General features: G+C 38.6%; 1 protein-coding gene across 5 annotated transcripts in view; it reads right to left on the reverse strand.

The window, feature by feature from the left end:
• The window catches only part of LOC148949559 (uncharacterized), a 39,363-nt gene extending 30,130 nt beyond the window's left edge, over positions 1-9,233 (reverse strand). For 4 of the 5 annotated variants that reach the window (XR_016142145.1, XR_016142146.1, XR_016142147.1 and 1 more), the window contains exon 1: positions 8,848-9,231. Coding sequence is in view for 1 of the 5 variants with exons in the window: in XM_089093588.1 (XP_088949714.1) it covers positions 8,848-8,917 (70 nt within the window). In the remaining 4 variants the exon portion in view is untranslated. Of the gene's footprint in view, positions 1-8,847 lie in introns of all 5 variants that reach the window. The other variant, XM_089093589.1, reaches the window with a different exon arrangement.
• Between the last annotated feature and the right edge of the window lie 14,201 nt (positions 9,234-23,434).

A 23,434-nucleotide genomic window follows, 5' to 3' on the forward strand; every position in this document is an offset into this window, starting at 1 on the left:
GAAGACTTGGAGGTCCCTGTTTTGAGACCAAAAACATTAAGGCAGAAAACAATGAGACACAATGTTCCAGCCATTTCAGTTGAGGAATAATTCAGGAGGTCCCTATTATTTCCTTTCCTTGAAAACACTGTCTAAACTTTTGCCCAGAAGTTTGAAATGCACCAGAACATACTATCCCCTTTCTAGTGTCTAATACAAGCCAGTCTATAAGAAGTGAGAATCAAAATACTTCCAGAATTGCCAAGCTAGCAGAATTTTACAACATTGAAATTTCAGGGGTGTATGATAAGATGATCCTGTGGCAACAAATTGTGAATGAAAAGCAATTGAGGCTTTGCAGCATTGCAATGCTGGCTTCTTGCCTATGGCAAATGCAATAATTTATATTATAGCAGCAATCCATGTCACTACGTGTATGCTTGAGAGGTCACTGTGCAAAAGAAAAAGATTTACAGCTGGTGTAATGTTTCTAGATCTAATGAAGGTTTTTGACACAGTTAACCATTCCATGCCCAATTATTTTCCTCTTCTTCATTAATGATATGCCTAAATGTTTCCACAATTGTTGTTTTAGTGTTAGTAATATGACTAATAATCCACAGAATGAAACAATGTCATCATTTGCTGATGACACTATAGCTATCAGCATTGCAAAGACAAAATATTTACTCTTGGCATCAATGAAAGATAATGTCAATATGTTACATTCTTGGATAAGGGTAAATAGGCTTAAACTTATCATAGATAAATCAAATATTGTCATTTTTTATTTTTCTCCTGTTTTTTAGCTTTGGATGCAGTATTTTAAAGCATATTTCTTTAGCTAAATATTTGGGTATTTATATTTGTGGAACTGTATCATTCAAGCACCATATACAGTCTGTTTGCAAAATTTTGTCTTGCAACTCAGGCAAAATGAGAGCCTCTGTTTGTCCAATACCTTCTTTATTTTCTCTTATCCATCCATTTATACCATACAGTAATAGAATTTGGCTTCAAACATTTTCTTCCATTGTCCAGCCTATATAAGTTTTAAAAAACAATACTGTTGATTGCTGATTGCCCTACAACCCTGAAATTTAGTACAGAATGCCAATGAGCAGGTAAGGACACTACAAGCTTCTGAATTAAGACAGGTTCATGCACTTTTGTTCATTTTTAGACTACAGTACAATATAAATCTTATACAATATAAATCTAAGTACAATATAAGAAATATTTATTTATTCAAAAGTGTAATTGTGGGTCATTGTCAGAAGAGTGAGCATTACACTTGGAAAGAGCTTAAAATACAGAATCTGATTGTAATAGGCCTACTTTTATTTGTGTAGCATCTTTCCTTCAGAAGTGGTCAACCAATAAATATTTGCCCAATACGCTTTTAGAAACGAAATAAGTAAGTGTTTAAGATAGTTTTAAGGTAGTTGGTAAATATTTAGTGGTTCTACTTTCCATAAGTAAACAATATAGAATTCTGGAAACTGCTTTAAAATATTATAAAATACTTTCATAAATATGTAATTTTCAACATAATTTAGCCAGGACAAAAGTAATTACATCAATTGAGGTCTTTTTCTATGCTCTTTCATAATTCAGTAGAACTCTAGAGGATATTACATATAGAGCCTTTAAAGGGGTCAAGACAGCCCATAGTAACCAATAATCCAAAAACATATTTCTAAAAAACTGGTAAATTTAAGCAGGTCATATAATTCAGCTAAGATGAAAGTGAAAATGTCATTTGATGCCTTTTTTATACTCTTTCATAATTCAAGAATTGCTTCTGGGGCTAATTGCATCTTGAGCCCTTAAAGAGGCCCCAAAAATATTTTATGTGAATAATAAAGAGCATAAAAAAAGTATCAAATGATGTCTTCACTTTCTTCCTTGCTAAATTATATGGCCCACTGCAAATTTACCCACCCCCACCCCCCTAAAATGCAAATATATACCCTGAACTGGTATATCTAGGGGTGGAGGTAAAATTCTTTTCTGACAAAAATGATTATTATCATAGGCAGCACACAAGCGCTGCCTAAGTAAAGAACAATGTGGGCACAATGTGTTGTTTTTTTTTTTTTTTTTTTTTCTCAATACCTGGGGACTTTGTATTGAAGGAGTTGTCGTAGAAAGTTCGAAAAGGGCTTATTCGACTGCAAATTGGAGTGGCTAGTGCCCTTTTTAATAGTCGAAAGTGATTGGAGGGCAACTAGACCCCCCCACCCCCATCATTCCCCCAAACACATCCAATAAAAATTTGGAGATAGCCATTTTGTTTAGCGTAGTTGATTTCCAGATGGAAAATGTCTTTTTGAGGAGGACACTCCCTCAAAACCCTCGGGGCAAGAGTTTTAAGTTATGCCCTGGGGGCATATAAGATTTTTATAGAAAGTTTTGTCGTAGAAACTTCAAAAAAGGCTCAATTGATTGGAAGTTTCACGACTTAGAGCCTTTTTTGAAAGCAGAATGTGTATGGAGGGCACTTAGCCCCCCCCCCACGCCCATCCATACTCCACATGCGTCCATCAATATTATGATATGGGCATTTTGTCCAGCGTAGTTAATTTTTGCATAGAAAATATCTTTTTGAGGAGGACACGCCCTCACAACCCTCAGGGCCAGGGTTTTAAGTTAAAGGGGGCATATAAGGTTTTTATAGAAGGCGTTGTTGTAGAAACTTCAGAAAAGGCTCATTCAATTGAAAATTCAAATGGCTAGTGCCCGGTTTAATAGTCGAAAGTGATTGGAGGGCAACTAGCCCCCCCCCCGAGCCCATCATTCTCCGAAACACATCCAATCAAAATTTTGAGATAGCCATTTTGTTCAGCATAGTTGATTTCCAGATAGAAAATGTTTTTGAGGAGGACACTCCCCCACAACCCTCAGGGCAAGGGTTTTAAGTTTTGCCCAGGGGGCATATAAGGTTTTTGTAAAAGGCGTTGTTGTAGAAACTTCAAAAAAGCATCATTTGGTTGGGAAATCAAAGGGCTAGTGCCCTTTTTAATAGTCAAAAGTGGTTGGAGGGCACCTATCCCCCCCACCCCCACGCCCATCATTCTCCCAAATATATCTAATCAAAATTGTGAGATAGCCATTTTGTTCAGCATAGTTGATTTCCAGATAGAAAATATGTTTTTGAGGAGGATACTCCCCACAACCCTCGGGGCAAGGGTTGTAAGCTATGCCCTGGGGGCATATAAGATTTTTATAGAAGGCGTTGTCATAGAAACTTCAAAAAAGGGTCATTCTATTGGGAATTCAAAGGGCTGGTGCTCTTGTTAATAGTCGAAAGTGATTGGACAGTAACTAACCCCCCTCTCACGCCCACCTTTTGCCCAAACACCTCGAATCAAAATTTTGAGATATCTACTTTGTTCAACGTAGTTGAAAGTTCTGGAAATTATGTCTTTGAGGATGACAACCCCCTCACAGCCCTCAGGACAAGGGTTGTAAGTGATACCCTGGCGGCATATAAAGTTTTTATAGAACGCGTTGTTGTAGAAACTTCAGAAAGGGCTCATTCAATTATACATTGAAATGGCTTGTGCCCTTTTTAATAGTCAAAAGTAATTGGAAGGCAACTAACACCCCTTCCACGCCCACCATTTCCCCAAACACATCCAATCAAAATTTTGAAATAGCCATTTTGTACCATGCAGTTAAAGTTCAGGAAATATACCTTTGAGCAGGACATTCCCCTGACAGTCTTCAGAGCAAGGGTTATAAGTTATGCCCTGGGGGCATATAAATTTTTATTGAAATCTTTATTGTAGAAACTTGAAAAAGGGCTCATTTGATTTCAAATTCAAAGGTCTAGTGCTCTATGTAATAGTCAAAATTGATTTTAGGATAACTCCCCCTCTTCTCTCCCTCACTTCTTCCCGAAACACAACAAATCAGAAATTTCTTTACAAGCATTTTGTTAAGTGTTGTGGATTTCCGGATAGAATTTATGTTTTTAAGGAGGACACTCCCCCACAGCCCTCAGGTCAAGGGTTGTAAGTTATGCCTTTGGGGCATATAGGGTTTTTTCTGAACGAGTCCTCATAAAAACTTCAAAAAGGGCTCATTCAATTGGAAATTGAAATGGCTAGTGCCCTTTTTAATAGTCGAAAGTGATTGGAAGGCACCTAACACTCCTTCTTTGCCCACCATTTCCCCAAACATATCCAATAAAAATTTTGAAATAGCTATTTTGTTCCATGCAGTTAAAGTTCAGGAAATTATACCTTAGAGCAGGACACTCCCCCCACAGTTTTCAGGGCAGGGGTTATAAGTTATGCCCTGGGGGTATATAAGGTTTTTATTGAATGTTTGTTGTAGAAACTTGAAAAAGGGCTCGTTCAATTGGAAATTCAAAGGGCTAGTGCCCTTTTTAATAGTTGAAAGTAATTTGAGGGTAACTAACCCCCCTCTCACGCCCACCTTTTCCCCAAACACATCCAATCAAAGTTTTTAGATAGCCATTTCATTCAACGTCGTAACAAGTTTGGACAATAAGTCCTTAAGGATGACAACCTATCCCCCCACAACCCTCAGGGCCAGATTTTTAAGTTCCTCCCTGGGAGCATGCAAGGTTTTTATTGAAGGCGACTTTGTAAAAACATTCAAAGGGCTCATTCAATTGAAAATTGAAAGGGCTATTACCCTTTTAAAAGTCAAAAGTGATTGAATGTTAACTAACCCCCCTCTCATGCCCACCATTTCTCCAAACACATCCAATCAAAATTTTGATATATCCATTTTGTTCAACCTATTCAAAAGTTCTGGAAATTAAGTCTTTTAGGATGATAACCCCATCAGAGCTTTCAGTGCAAAGGTTGTAAGTTATTCCCTGGGGGGCATATAAGGTTTATATAGAAAGTTGTAGTAGAAATTTCAAAAGGGGCTCATTTCATTGGAAATTGAAATTGCCCTTTTCAATAGTTGAAAGTGAGGGGAGAGTAACTAACCCCCCTCTTACGCCCTCCATTTCCCCAAACACATTCAATCAAAGTTTAGACATAGCCCTTTTGTTCAACACAGTTGAAAGTTCTGGAAATTATGTATTTAAGGATAAAAAAAAACCCAGAGTCCCCAGGGTGAAGGTTGTAAGTTATGTCCTGGGAGTATATAAAGTTTTTAATGATAGTTGTTGTAGAAACTTCAAAAGGGGCTCATTCAATTGGAGATTTAGAGGGCTAGTGCCCTTTTTAATAGTTGAAAGTGATTGGACGGTAACTAATCCCTCTCTCACACCCACAATTCCCCAATACACATCCAATCAAAATTTTCAAGTAGCCATTTTGTTCAATGTAGTAGAAAGTTCTCGAAATTAGGTCTGTGAGGATGACAACCCCCCCCCAGCCCTCAGGGCGAGGGTTGTAAGTTATCCCCTGGGGGCATATAAGGTTTTTACTGAAAGCGTTGCTGTAGAAACTTCAAAAGGACTCATTTGATTGGAAATTGAGAGGGCTAGTGCCTTTTTTTATAGTTGAAAGTGATTGGAGAAAGACTAACACCCCTCTCACACCCACCATTTTCCCATACAAATCCAATCAAAATTTTGAGATAGCCATTTTGTTTAACACAGTTGAAATTTCTGGAAATTAGGTCTTAGAGGATGACAACCACCCTCACAGCCCTTAGGGTAAGAGTTGCAATTTATGCCATGGGGGCATATAAGGTGTTTACAGGAAGTGTTGTCACAGAAACTCAAAAAGGGCTCATTTGATTGGAAATCAAAAGGCTTAGTGCACTTTTTAATAGTCAAAAGTGATTGGAAGACTTGATATTTTTATAGTAAAGATCAATGTGGGTTAAATGTATTATTTTTGTTGTTGTTGTTGTTTAGACCAGGGCACTTTGTATTGAAAGAGTTGTCATAGGAACTTCAAAAAGGGCTCTTTTGATTGAAAATAGAAAGGGCTGATGCCCTTTTTAATAGTCGAAAGTGATTGGAGGAAAACTAATCCCCTCCCATTTGATTTTATGTTTAAAAACTAAATGTTGCCATAAGATTAAATCAAAATGCACTGTGATAATGCAATTCCCAATAAGGCATCTCAGCAGTATCCCAAGAACAACGGAGGGTTTTATGTTCAGACTTTTGGGGCTGCTTCTGCTCTTAAGATTTAACCAAATCAAAATAGTGTAAGTGTATTCAAGCTATCAAAGAAAGTAAACAAATTTTTTTGCAAATGGTATCAAGTTTTCCATTTCAGGTCAACTAGATGAGGTAAGAAACTAAATTAAACACTTCTATTTGTGTCCAGATTTTTAAAAGGGTGTATGTTGTTAAAAATTGCTGAACATTTTTCTACAGCATACAAATAGCAGGCCAAACTATAAATCTTAAAAAAAAAAACGAAAAGATTTAAAGTATTATTTTCTTTTTCTCTGAAAAGATTATGTCAATATAAAACAAACAGAAATTAATTTAAAAAACTTTTTCCACAAAATAAGTTTTCAAAGAAAAGTAAAGAACTCCATTAAACAAAAATGAGCAAAAATAAAATAATCTACCAAGCATGAAACTACCACAAATCAGCATCAATAAATAAATGAAACCCAAAACAAACAGAAATTACATTAAATAACCAAGTCAAACTCAAAATGAGCAGAAATTAACATAAGTTGGGCTCAAACCCCTATGCCTTCCCAAGGCAAGATCATAATTTGCACTTTACTGAAAGAAATTCAAATGAATGTGCATTGTCAGTTTCATATACATATGCTGATATTTAGTAATCAAAATCTTAATATTATTTGATTAATTAAAGTTATAAAAGTAAAAACATTTATATTTTTCTTCAGTAAAGTGCAAATTATGATCTGGCCTTGGGAACGCATAGGGGGTTTTGAGACCAACTTATGTTAATTTCTGCTTGTTTTGAGTTTGACTTGGTTGTTTATTGTAATTTGTGTTTGTTTTGGGTTTCATTTATTTATCAATGCTGATTTGTGGTAGTTTCATGCTTGGTAGATTATTTGATTTTTGCTCATTTTTGTTTAATGGAGTTCTTTACTTTTCTTTGAAAAACTTAATTTGTGGAAAAAGTTTTTTGATTAATATTTGGAAAGAGCATAAAAAAAAGGCATCAAGTGGTATGTTTACTGTATCTGTAAGTCAATAATATGATTTGTGAAAAATTTACCAAAAAAATGATATACCTTTGGGGCACCTTTAAGGACTCAAGATGCAACTAGCCCTAGGAGCAATTCTTAAATAATGAAAGAGCATAAAAAAGGCATCAAATAACGTTTCCAATTTTATCTTAGCTATATTATGTGGCTTACTGCAAATTTACCAATAAACTAGCTAGTGGGAAAAATAGTAATTTGTAGCTTATTCAGGAATGGTAGGCCCTAATTATTTCTTTAATTAGTCTTAATAGTGCAATGTTATTGTGAAAACAAACTTGCAGAAATTTTTAAGAGTCAGAAACCCCCAAAAATGGTATCAATTTTGCACTGGTGTCATTTTTGAGGGGATTCAAGATCTTTTTCAAAATTTCAGCAATTTTTTTTTTTCAAAATAACATTTTACAAGGCTATTAAGACTAAAGGTAAAATTCAACTTAGGCTACTTCTGGCTATCTTGGAATGGGGTTAGGTTAGGAAAATGAAACTTTCAGGGATGGATCTACAGGCTAAAGTATGTACTGGGAAACCTCCACTCCTTCTCCCTCTAGAGGGTCCTGAAATTTGCCTACATGACCTATTGAAATCTTTACAAAATAACATTTTACCTTAATTTTCAGTAATCAGTTTTTTTTTTCTCTAGGTTTAGTTCTAAAAATGCAATTCCTGTTATTTGAGTAGAATTTTAAGCCATAGGCTATGATTTTTTCCCCCAATTTAGGAAATGTATTTGCATATCTTTAAAACCTTATAAATTGGGATTCAGCAAAGTTGTGAAGCTGAAAACAATTTTGTTCTACTTCATTTAAGCAGAAGATCTATTTTGCAAGGTTTCACTTTTGTAACATACAGATCTTTAAAGGTCATCAAAGATCACCCTCTAGAGGGAGAAGGAGTAGAGGTTGGTACTTCAAAATACCTTCCCAGGACATACTTTAGCCTGTAGACCCATCTTTCCAAGACAGCCAAAAGCTACTAAAGTAGACTAAATTTAGTTAAATTAGATCATAAGCTTTGAGAGATATGAGAATGCTACTGTGATACAGTCACAGCCTACCAAACATTATCTCTTAGTCTAGGCCTGTGCTAGACAAACAGCACAGGGTAAGAAAGCCTTAAAAAATGGCAGTAAATTTTTACCAAATCATATTTTTGACTTACAAATAAAGAGAATATACAACTTCATGCCTTTTTTTATGCTCTTTCCAAATAAAATAATCATTTTGTCAGAAATGAAATTTACCCCCACCCCTATATACCAATTTAGGGTAGGCCTATATGTTTGCATATTAGAGGGATGGGGGTAAAGTTTAAACTTACCTCCCATTTACATATGAAATAAAATTCACCCCCACCCCCCCTAATGTGCATTTCTATCAGAAATGAATTTAAGCCCCCCCCCCTATATAAGCCAATTAAGGGTTAGGTATAGCCTAAAGGCTATGGGGGGGGGGGCTGAAATTAATTTCCGATAGAAATGCTTATTATATTCGTAATCAGCATAAAAAAAAGGCATCGAATGGTGTATTCACTTTATTCCTAACTCAATAATATGATTTGGTAAATATTTACCAAAATATATACCCTAAATTGGTATACATAGGGGTAGGGGTAAAATTCATTTCTGACAAAAATGATTATTATAGGTAAATAATGATTATTATTCACTTTGCTTGTAAGTTGATATAATTTGGTAAAAATTTACCAAAATGGCATAATCCTTACCATTTACAACAGTAAACTTCCCAGATTTGTATCCAACAATGTCCCAGTAGATAACCTCTGCCTCTGACATGATAGTGCATAGGGTTTAGCCCAGTAAGATAATAGGCCTAAAACTGACCTTTCAATCCTTGCAAATAAACTCCAAATCAGAGTGACATTTTTATTTTTAAAAAGTTTGCTTAAAGCTGCATTTATAAAAAAGGAACTCGATTTTACTAAGGTTCAGTTACTGGGTTTACACAGTGACTTGGAGCCAACTCTCTTGGATCAATACACAGATTGAGATATCGACCATGATCGAAATATTGAGCCCAAGCAAGAAGAAGAACGATCGAGATTTTATTCATACTGCAGATGGTGCTCTGTCTGGATTTTCAAATCTAGACAATACCTCACCAATATTTTCACAGGTGAAATCATCCCAAAACAAAAGACATATTTCCACCACTTAAAATCTTTCAAGTGTAAAACTACCAAAGATGCGTTTTCCACTGATGTCCTACGAACGAGACACAGAAAGAATCGGCCCTTAGGAGACACCGTTTTACTTTGATGTTTAAAGGACTGTCAATACCAAAAATGTTATTTTACGAGTCTCAGTGGCGGCTAAAAACCTCAAACCAAATTTTCCCAACACCACAGGGAGATTCCAAAGCAATTTTGGTAGACATTGATCGTCCATCTTAGATGTGTCAACAGTTCGAAAAGCTAACAATAGGCTACTTTTAAACAAAGGAAAGCACTGAATATCTCTATCTCTGAAATGAATCGAAAGTTAAATGCTTTTTCTATGATTTCCGTGAAAGTTGGTGTTGAGTTTTGGTTTTCCGTTCTTTTTTTGAGTCTCTTATCAAAGCTGTACAAGTTATGGCAAGACCGCCGAATCAGTTCTGAATAGCACAAACTGAACCACAATTCTGAATCAATTCTGAACCACACAAACTAAAAAAAAACTTGTAATGGATAAGATAAGGTGATCCTTTAGGGTGTAAAAGGGCCTTAAAATGCACTTTCCTTGGGATTTCAATGGTCAACCAACTTTCCAGTTTGCCAATAAACGTCCAAATAAAGAAACACAGTATTGAACAGAAATTGGATGAACAATCAATGCAAACAAACATACAATAAATATTAGTGTAGATGAGTGAATGAGTCTTCAAGCGAGTGGACCTTGAATTGAATATGCAGGTCAAGCTTGAAACAAACATGGGTCGCAGACGGGAGTTTCGGTGTTGCCTCCTTCTCTCACTGTGGGGGTCTGAAACCTACTGCGTCATTGGTGCTTTACTGAAAACCAATTTTATCACAAATATTTTATTTTGTACTTAATGTTGAAAATAAACATTAAAATTATAGCAAAATTTTGAACTGATGAGCTTTCAGCAATCAATATCATTATACATCAAATATTCAGTTTAATTTATTAGTTCTATCTAAAGTTGTTCAAGACAAATATAGTTTCACTACAAACAAGAGTTTTGATACTGCCCCCTTCCTAAACTGTAAATAAAAACCAAAAACCTACTGCGTCGTTGGTGCTTCACTGAAAACAAATTATATTACAAATATTTTCTTTTCCAGTTCTTACAGCATTGAAAACAAAAATAAAATTATAGTGAAATAAATCCCCTCCCCGTTTTCTTGCTCCTACTCCTCCTGAAACCTTTGCCACATCTCTTAAACTCCTTGGTGTTACAATTTCTTCCAATTTGAAATGGGATGCCCATTTAAATAATATCCTACGACAAGCAAACTCCTCGCTTTCCCTCCTTAAACTTTTAAATAAATTCAGTTGCCCCCAATCACATTTACTACAGGTATACATTTCTTTTGTGCGTCCCATATTAGAGTTTGCTTGTCCTGTGTGGCACCATGGCCTCTCAAATGAAGCAACACAAAAAATTGAAAATTTCCAAAAGAGAGCTCTAAGAATAATTTTTAAAGAGGGCAAGATACCATATTTGCATTTGTTAAATATTTTGAAACTAGAGACCCTCGAGAGACGAAGAAATAATTTGTGCCTCCGTTTTGCAAAAAATGCCATAACAAACCCTCGGACGGCAAGTATTTTCCCCAAACGTCACTCCCCATCTAGATTATGGCCGCCTCGAGCTGTTTCTGAGCCCATCCCTGTTTTGTCCCCCATTCGCTGCGTTACTTCGAGATACGAAAGAACTTTTGTCCCCTTTATTACAGAAAAAATGAATAAAATGTCCCAATAGTTTCTTTTTCTCCCTCTTTTTTGTTTGTTAGCTGATGGTGCTGCCCAGGTTCTTGCACTCATTTGCTTGTCCCCCCTTTTTTTTCAGTTCCCCCTTTTATTTTTATATATTTTATTTTTCGTTCTTTTTTTTTTGGGGGGGGGGGGGGGGTATTTATTTATTTTTTTCCCCTCCCCCCCACCCCCCTCTGGACCAGTTTTTAATTTTTAACTCTTTTATTGACTTAATGTAGTTGAATTATTGACACTTTCTTAGTGTCCCTTTTAATTTATATGCATTTATGTCTCACTCTTTTTTTTTGTGTATATTCGCTTATCCCCCCCTCCCCCCTTCCTTTTTTTATGTCCGTTCTAATTCTTTTTCTGATTCGTATTTGTGTAAGTTTAGTTTGACCAGTTTTTATCTTTTTAACTTTTTAATTGACTTTTTAGAGTTTTAATTATTGACTGTTAAATGATTGCTCATTATGATTTTCCTGTTTCGTTGTTGTCTTTTGCATTTTGGCCAGTTTTAGTGCAACCATTTATATTGTCGACTCCGAAGTCCGAATTCGGCCCTTTGGGGGCTTGTGATAGTGATTTTTTTGAAATAAATATCTTATCTTATCTCTACCTAAGACTGTTAAAGACACATATAGTTTTCAGTAAGGCACCAGTGATGCGGTGGGTTTTGGACTTTTGTGGTGGGAGAGGGTGGCAGTACCCAAATTCCTGTTTCTAGTGATATTTGTTTTGTTTCGAGCTTGATTTGGGTGTTCAAGTTGAGTTTCACTCGTTTTGAGATTTTTTTATTCATTTACAATAATTTACAATATTTTTATAATATAATAATTTACAATTCATTACAATAATTTACAATAAGAAGTTACAGAATTTTAGACCCCCACAGAGGGTCTTTGGTCTGTGATAGTAGGAGACTACTGGATGACAGCTAATGTTGAAGTGAATCAATAAATCGAGGCTAGATATTAGTTTTACATTAGTTTTGCAAGCTAATGTTGAAGTGAATCATTAAATTAGGCTAGATATTGGTTTTACATTAATTTTTAAGCTAATCTTGAAGTGAATCAATAAATTAGGCTAGATATTGAATTTACATTGGTTTTGCAAGCTAATGTTGAAGTGAATCAATAAATCTAAGCTAGATATTAGTTTTACATTAGTTTTGCAAGATAATGTTGATTGGTCATAAAATGGCTCATAAGTTAACGTGGTATTCACGTGATGGTAAGACAGCAAACCTTACTGATTATGTTATTGTAAACCGAAGACTAGAAGGATCAATACAAGATACTAGAGTATATAGGAGTGCTGTTATTGATGTTAAGAGTAAATATCACAATCTAGTACTGTCAAGGGTTAATTTAAAGCTGAAATATCGGAAAGGTAACAACCTCCCGGAAAGTTATGATGTTGGTAGACTCCAGGATAAGAATTTGAGAGAAACTTTCCAGGAACAGTTGAATACTAAACTTCCGAGTTTAAAATTTGATAATGTGGAAAATGGTTGGAATAATTTTAGAAAAATAATTTGTGAAGTTGCTGAAGGTGTCTTTGGGAAGAAAGCTAGAACTGCAGCTAAGAATATTATTGAAAAAGTTTTATGTTTTATATAAAGGAGAAAGGACTTGTGCAAGAATTACCTGAGTGATAGATCATATGAAAACGAAAGGAATGTAAAGAAAGTGGAGAAAGCACTAAAATATGAACTAAGAAGGTGTGAAATAGAAGCCATGGATAAAATTGCTGAGGATCTGGAAGATGCAGCTAGACGGCATAATAGTAAAATATTGTATTGGCATGTTAACAAATTGAGAGGGAGTAGTCAATGCAGATTTGGCCCCGTTAAAGATAGTAATGGGGCCACAATTAGCGATAAGGAAAAAACTAAAGACAGATGAGCCGAACATTTTGAGAATTTGCTGAACCGAGATAGAGTTGAAGGAAGAGATATAGAGGAAAATGAAAAAGTTTGTGATACCTTGGATGTGAAGAAAGATTTGTTTTGTGAGGAGGAACTAACGACAGTACTAAAAGGACTAAAAAATAATAAGGCTCCAGGTGTTGATAGGGTGGTAAATGAGTTTCTTATATATGGTTGCTCTGAGGTTAGAAATAAGTTACTGAAGATTATGAATATGATTTTTGAAAAAAGGGAAGTTCCTAACGATTTTAGGAAAACTTTAATTAAGCCACTTTATAAGAACGGTGATAAAAGTGAGTGTGGTAATTATCGAGGGATTAGTCTGGTTTCTGTAGGTAGTAAATTACTTAGTAATATTATACTTTTTAGACTGAGAGATGCCGTAGACAAAGTTTTAAGAGAAGAACAGTGCGGTTTTACAAAACGTAGAGGATGTGTCGACATAATTTTCACTCTTAGGTTAATAATTGAGAAGTGCCTGAGTTTTCAAACACCTTTGGTCCTCAGTTTTATAGATTATGAGCAAGCGTTCGATTCTGTTGATAGAAGAGCTTTAGTAAGTGCTTTATCCTTGTACGGTATACCAGAAAAATACATTAAAGTGATTAGTGCTATGTACGAGAATAATACTGCTGCGGTTAAGGTAGGAAATGAGGTAAGCAGCTGGTTTTGTATTAAATTAGGAGTTAAGCAGGGTTGTGTTCTATCCCCCTTTATATGGATTATTTTGATGGACTTTGTCTTAAGGAGCACAGGAAAAGCAATGGGAGACCACGGAATCAAAAGGGGAGGAAAAAGTCTCCGGGACTTAGATTATGCTGATGATTTAAGCATCCTAGATGAAAGTGTGAGCAAAATGAATAAAGTTTTAGAGGTTTTGCAAGTTCAAGGTGCTGGAATAGGTTTGAAAATTAATGTTAAAAAGATTAAGTCACTAAGGCTAGGAATAAGTGAAGATGAAATGGTGAAGTTGGGTAATGAAAAGATTGATCAGGTGGACAGGTTCATTTACCTTGGAAGTATTATTAGTAAAGATGGTTGGAGCAGGGAAGATGTCAAAAGTAGAATAGCCAAGGCTCAGGGTTTTTGTTTCACAGTTAAAAAAAGTTTGAAAAAATAGGAAGATAGGTCTGCAAATCAAGATTAGAATATTATAAGCTACAGTGATGGCAGTGGTCAAATTTGGCTCTGAAGCATGGGCGCTCCGAAAAGTTGATGAAGATTTGCTAAATATTTTCCAGAGAAATTACTTAAGGATTGTTCTGGGTACACGGCTGACTGACCGTATTTCAGACTATAGTCTATACGAAAAATGTGGTTCAATATCGCTCTCTAGGGCTATAATGCCAGAACGGTTGAGGTGGCTAGGGCACGTTGTGCGGATGAAGGATGACAGATTGCCGAAGATTGTTCTTTTTGACCAACCGTCTAGGGCTAAACGGAAAGCAGGTCGTCCTCGTCTGGGGTGGGATTACGTCATAAAGAAATATTTAAAGGAAATAGGAACATCATGGGCGGGCGTAAAAAGGGAGGCTTTGAATAGATTGGGATGGAGGAGGAGTGTGCGTAGCTGTGTTGGCCTCAGGCAGCTTGGTGCTGCGGTGAGTTGTTGGTAGTAGTAGTAGTAGTTTGCTCCTATCGTACTTCTTTTAATCTATGGAGAAGGCTGTCCTTATTTTCCCTTAAGGGTGCCTTAGAGAGTTATTCAACAAATCGTATCAAAGGTTTAGTGGCAAAAACATCATTTATGTCTAATTACCAGGATTTTGCTGTCATGAAAGGCTGTATTTGCAAAATAAAAAACAGAGCCAGAGAACAATTCGGTGTACGGGATAATATTTAAATGCTCCAGATAGGATAATCCCTTACAGTGTCAAACCACCTTAAAAACACTTCCACTTTCCGGTTCGCTAATAAACAGTCAAATGAAAAAAGAGTTTTAGCATCAGCGTTGAACATAATACTGGTTGTGTGTTTGCTAAAAATGTAAAAAAGGCTTTCCATAAAAAAATGCTGTCCTTATTTTCTCTAATGGGTTTTTACTTTTCAAAGTAAAAACTTTTACTTTTTTACGACTGGACACAGAAAAAAAAAATTCAAGGCGTCCGTTTTTCATGACTGTGGCTCTTTTGCACAATTATCAAGAGTCTGTATGATGTCAATCCGGTTTTTACTTCTAGAATTCAGACTTCCATTACCCTATCTGGAACATTTAAAAATTAAAAATCTCCTCAACCAAATTGTTCTCTGGCTCTGTTTTTATTTTGCAAATACAGCCTTTCAATACAGCGAATTCCTGGTAATTGAACTATTACATATAAATGATGTTTTTGCCACTAAACCTTTGATACGATTTATTGGAAACCACTCTAAGGCACCCGTAAGGGAAAATAAGGACAGCCTTCTCTATAGAATATAAGAAGTACGACATCATATTCGACCGAGAATAGATCAGATAAAACCGAGAATAGATAATATCAGACCGAGAATAGATCAGATCAGACCGAGAACAGGTCAGTCAGACCGAAAACAAATCTTTTCAGACCGAGAACAGATCAGATAAGACCAAGAACAGATCAGATCAGACCAAGAACAGATCAGATCATACCGAGAACAGATCAGTCAGACCGAAAATAGATCAGATCAGACCAAGAACAGATCAAATCAGACCGAGAGAAGATCATATCTGACCAAGAACATATCAGATAAAACAAAGAAAAGATCCGACCGAGAACAGATCACATCTGACCGAGAAAAGATCAGATCAGACCGAAAACAGATCAGTCAGACCGAAAACAGATCTTATCAGACCGAAACAGATTATATCCGACCGAGAAAAGATCATCCGACCGAGAACAGATGAGTCAGACCGAAAACAGATCAGATTTGGTCGAGAACAGATCAGGTCAGACCGATCACAGATCATATTTAACCGATAACATATCAGATCAGACCGAGAAAAGATCAGATCAGACCAAGAACAGATCAGTTGGACCAAAAACAGATCTTATCAGACTAAAAACAGTTCATATAAGACAAAGAACAGATTATATCCGACCGAGAACAGATCAGATCAGTCAAAGAATATTTCAGATCAGACCAAGAACAGATCAGATAGAAAACAGATCAGTCAGACCGACATCAGACCAAAAATAGATCAGATAAGACCTAGAACAGATCAGATCAGACCGAAAATTGATCAAATAAGACTGAGAATAGATCAGTCAGACCGAAAACAGATCTTATCAGACCGCGAAAAGATCAGATCAGACCGACGACATATCAGTCAGACCGAAAACAGATCATATGAACCGAGAACAGATCAGATAAGACCAAGAACAGATCAAATCAGAACAAGAACAGATCAGATCAGACCGAGAACAGATCAGTCAGACCGAAAAGAGATCTTGTCAGACCGAGATCAGATCACATCTTACAACATATCAGTCAGACCGAAAACAGATCATATGAACCGAGAACAGATCAGATAAGACCAAGAACAGGTAAAATCCAACGAAAAACAGATGAAGTCAGACCGAGAACAGATCAGTCAGACCGAAAAGAGATCTTATCAGACCGAGAAAAGAACAGATTGTACTGAGAACAGATCAGATGAGACCAAGAACAGATCAGTCAGACTAAAACAGATCTTATCAGACCGAGAACAGATCAGATCAGACCGAGAACTGAGCAGATCAGGCAGAGAACAGATCAGATCAGACCGAAAACATATCAGTTAGACTAAAAACAGATCAGATCAGACCGAGAACAGATAAGTCATAATGAAAAAAGATCATATCAGACCAAAAACAGTTCATATCCGAGCGAAAAGAGATCAGATAAGACCGAGAACAGACCAGACCGAGAACAGATCAGACCGAGAACAGATCATATCCGACCGAGAACAGATCAGATGCGACTGAAAAAAGATCAGTCAGACCAAAAACAGATCAGATCAGACCGAGAAAAGATCTAATGAGACCAAGAACAGATAATATCTGACTGAGGTCATACCAGATCAGACCAAGAACAGATCAGACCGAGAACAGATCAGTCAGACCGAAAACAGATCAGATCAGACAAAAAAAAATATCTTATCCGTTCGATAACAGATCAGATCAGACCAAGAACAGATAAGTTAGACAAAAAAGAGATCTTGTCAGACTGAGATCAGATCATATCAGACCGAGAACAGATCATATCCGATCAAGAACATATCACATCAGACCGAGAACAGATCAGTCAGACCGAAAACAGATCTTTTCAGACCGAAAACAAATCTTATCAGACTGAGAACAGATCATATCCGAGCGAGAACAGATCATATTAGACTTAAAACAGATCAGATCCGACAGAGAAAAGATCAGTTCATACTTACAACATATCAGTCAGATCAAAAACAGATCAGATCAGACTTCATATCAGTTCATATCAGTTCAGATTAAAAATTTCATATCAGACAGAGAAGAGATCAGATAAGACGGAACAGATTATATAAGATCGAGAACATATCAGTCTGACCAAAAACAGATAATATTGGACCAAAAACAGATCAATCAGGCCAAAAATAGATCTTATCAGACCGAAATCAGATCAAATCAGACCGTGAACAGATCTTATCCGACCGAGAACAGTTCATCATATCAGACAGAGAACAGATCAGATAAGACTGAAAACAGATCAGATCAAGCCGAGAACAGATCAGATCAGAACCACAACATACAAATCAGACCGAAAACATATCTTATCAGACCAAGAACAGATCAGAAAAGACCAAGAACAGATCAGATCAGACTGAGGACAGATCAGATCAGACAGAGAACAAATTATATCCGACTGAGAACAGATCATATCCGACCGAAAAAAGATCAGATCAGACCGAGAACAGATCAGTTAGACTGAAAACAGATCTTATCAGACCAAAAACAGATCATATGTGACTGAGAACAGATCAGATCAGACCAAGAACAGATCAGTCAGATCGGAAATAGATCATATCAGACCGAGAACAGACCGAGAACGATTAACACACACACACACACACACACACACACACACACACACACACACACACACACACACACACACACACACACACACACACACACACACACACACACACACACACACACACACACACACACACACACACACACACACACACACACACACACACACACACACACACACACACACACACACACACACACACACACACACACACACACACACACACACACACACACACACACACACACACACACACACACACACACACACACACACACACACACACACACACACACACACACACACACACACACACACACACACACACACACACACACACACACACACACACACACACACACACACACACACACACACACACACACACACACACACACACACACACACACACACACACACACACACACACACACACACACACACACACACACACACACACACACACACACACACACACACACACACACACACACACACACACACACACACACACACACACACACACACACACACACACACACACACACACACACACACACACACACACACACACACACACACACACACACACACACACACACACACACACACACACACACACACACACACACACACACACACACACACACACACACACACACACACACACACACACACACACACACACACACACACACACACACACACACACACACACACACACACACACACACACACACACACACACACACACACACACACACACACACACACACACACACACACACACACACACACACACACACACACACACACACACACACACACACACACACACACACACACACACACACACACACACACACACACACACACACACACACACACACACACACACACACACACACACACACACACACACACACACACACACACACACACACACACACACACACACACACACACACACACACACACACACACACACACACACACACACACACACACACACACACACACACACACACACACACACACACACACACACACACACACACACACACACACACACACACACACACACACACACACACACACACACACACACACACACACACACACACACACACACACACACACACACACACACACACACACACACACACACACACACACACACACACACACACACACACACACACACACACACACACACACACACACACACACACACACACACACACACACACACACACACACACACACACACACACACACACACACACACACACACACACACACACACACACACACACACACACACACACACACACACACACACACACACACACACACACACACACACACACACACACACACACACACACACACACACACACACACACACACACACACACACACACACACACACACACACACACACACACACACACACACACACACACACACACACACACACACACACACACACACACACACACACACACACACACACACACACACACACACACACACACACACACACACACACACACACACACACACACACACACACACACACACACACACACACACACACACACACACACACACACACACACACACACACACACACACACACACACACACACACACACACACACACACACACACACACACACACACACACACACACACACACACACACACACACACACACACACACACACACACACACACACACACACACACACACACACACACACACACACACACACACACACACACACACACACACACACACACACACACACACACACACACACACACACACACACACACACACACACACACACACACACACACACACACACACACACACACACACACACACACACACACACACACACACACACACACACACACACACACACACACACACACACACACACACACACACACACACACACACACACACACACACACACACACACACACACACACACACACACACACACACACACACACACACACACACACACACACACACACACACACACACACACACACACAGACACACACACACACACACACACACACAAACACACACACACACACACACACACACACACACACACACACACACACACACACACACACACCACCACCACCACCACCACCACACACACCACCACACACACCACACACACCACCACCACCACCACCACCACACCACACACACACACACACACACACACACACACACACACACACACACACACACACACACACACACACACACACACACACACACACACACACACACACACACACACACACACACACACACACACACACACACACACACACACACACACACACACACACACACACACACACACACACACACACACACACACACACACACACACACACACACACACACACACACACACACACACACACACACACACACACACACACACACACACACACACACACACACACACACACACACACACACACACACACACACACACACACACACACACACACACACACACACACACACACACACACACACACACACACACACACACACACACACACACACACACACACACACACACACACACACACACACACACACACACACACACACACACACACACACACACACACACACACACACACACACACACACACACACACACACACACACACACACACACACACACACACACACACACACACACACACACACACACACACACACACACACACACACACACACACACACACACACACACACACACACACACACACACACACACACACACACACACACACACACACACACACACACACACACACACACACACACACACACACACACACACACACACACACACACACACACACACACACACACACACACACACACACACACACACACACACACACACACACACACACACACACACACACACACACACACACACACACACACACACACACACACACACACACACACACACACACACACACACACACACACACACACACACACACACACACACACACACACACACACACACACACACACACACACACACACACACACACACACACACACACACACACACACACACACACACACACACACACACACACACACACACACACACACACACACACACACACACACACACACACACACACACACACACACACACACACACACACACACACACACACACACACACACACACACACACACACACACACACACACACACACACACACACACACACACACACACACACACACACACACACACACACACACACACACACACACACACACACACACACACACACACACACACACACACACACACACACACACACACACACACACACACACACACACACACACACACACACACACACACACACACACACACACACACACACACACACACACACACACACACACACACACACACACACACACACACACACACACACACACACACACACACACACACACACACACACACACACACACACACACACACACACACACACACACACACACACACACACACACACACACACACACACACACACACACACACACACACACACACACACACACACACACACACACACACACACACACACACACACACACACACACACACACACACACACACACACACACACACACACACACACACACACACACACACACACACACACACACACACACACACACACACACACACACACACACACACACACACACACACACACACACACACACACACACACACACACACACACACACACACACACACACACACACACACACACACACACACACACACACACACACACACACACACACACACACACACACACACACACACACACACACACACACACACACACACACACACACACACACACACACACACACACACACACACACACACACACACACACACACACACACACACACACACACACACACACACACACACACACACACACACACACACACACACACACACACACACACACACACACACACACACACACACACACACACACACACACACACACACACACACACACACACACACACACACACACACACACACACACACACACACACACACACACACACACACACACACACACACACACACACACACACACACACACACACACACACACACACACACACACACACACACACACACACACACACACACACACACACACACACACACACACACACACACACACACACACACGAGTAGTTTGTTAGAAATGCGTCGTTGATAATTAAAAAATCGGATACTAAACTCAGACAAACAAAAGGATTGTATTACCTGATTGGCTCATATATTTTGCATGATATTTCTCAAGTTAATTAGGATGAAGAAATGTTGGACTGTAGGATTGACATCCCCCGGAACTTTCGAGGTACATGTTTGGTGGGTGGGGAACTTAAAAAGGCAAAAATGGGAGAACTACATTAGTTTATAAGCCGGTTTGTTAAAATTCCAAGGTTTTTTCCGATTCTTTGGAAATTGGCCTTAATTTGATAGTAGTTTTTTAGATATCAGTCTTCGATAATAAAAAAATCGGATGCTAATCTCAGACAAACAAAAAGAATTTATTATCTAATAGGGTTGTATATGATTCTTTATACTTCTAAAATTAGTTAGGATGAAGAAATGTCAGAGTTTAGGTGTGATATCTCCCGGAACGTGTGAGGAAACTTTTTGTCTGGTGGGGGACTTAAAATGGCACAAATGTGGAAATTACAAGAGTTCATAAGACGGTTCGTGAACATTCCAAAGATTCTTATGATTTTTTGGAGAATTGCCTTAATTTGAAAGTGGTTTTTTAGAAATGCGTCTTTGATAATAAAAAAATCCGATGCTAAACACAGAAAAAAACAAACATTGTATTATCTAATTGGGTCGTATATGATTCTTGATATTTTTAAATTTAATTAAGATGAATAAATGGCGTAGTGTAGGTTTGACCTCACCCGGAACATTCAAGAAAATTTTTTTGTTGGCAGGGAACTTAAATAAGCAAGAATGGGTGAATTACAAGAGTTTATAAGACAGTTCGTTAAAATTTCAAGGTTTTTTCTGAGTTTTTGAACAATTGCCTTAAATTGAAAGTAGTTTTTTAGATATGCGTCGTTGATAATTAAAAAATTGGATGCTAAACTCGGACAAACAAAAGGAGTGCAACATTCATTTGGCACTTATATGTTTCATGATATTTAAAACCTAACTTAAGCGTCCAGAATGTTATATTGTAGGTGTAATCCCCCGTAATATGGATTAGAAATGTTTTGTTGGTGGGGGGCTTAAAAAGGCGAACAAGATTGACATACATTAT

This window comes from Artemia sp. Qi Xiang Cuo, chromosome 8 (assembly GCF_049724085.1).
Source record: "Artemia sp. Qi Xiang Cuo chromosome 8, ASM4972408v1, whole genome shotgun sequence".
Classification (NCBI taxonomy): domain Eukaryota; kingdom Metazoa; phylum Arthropoda; class Branchiopoda; order Anostraca; family Artemiidae; genus Artemia; species Artemia sp. Qi Xiang Cuo.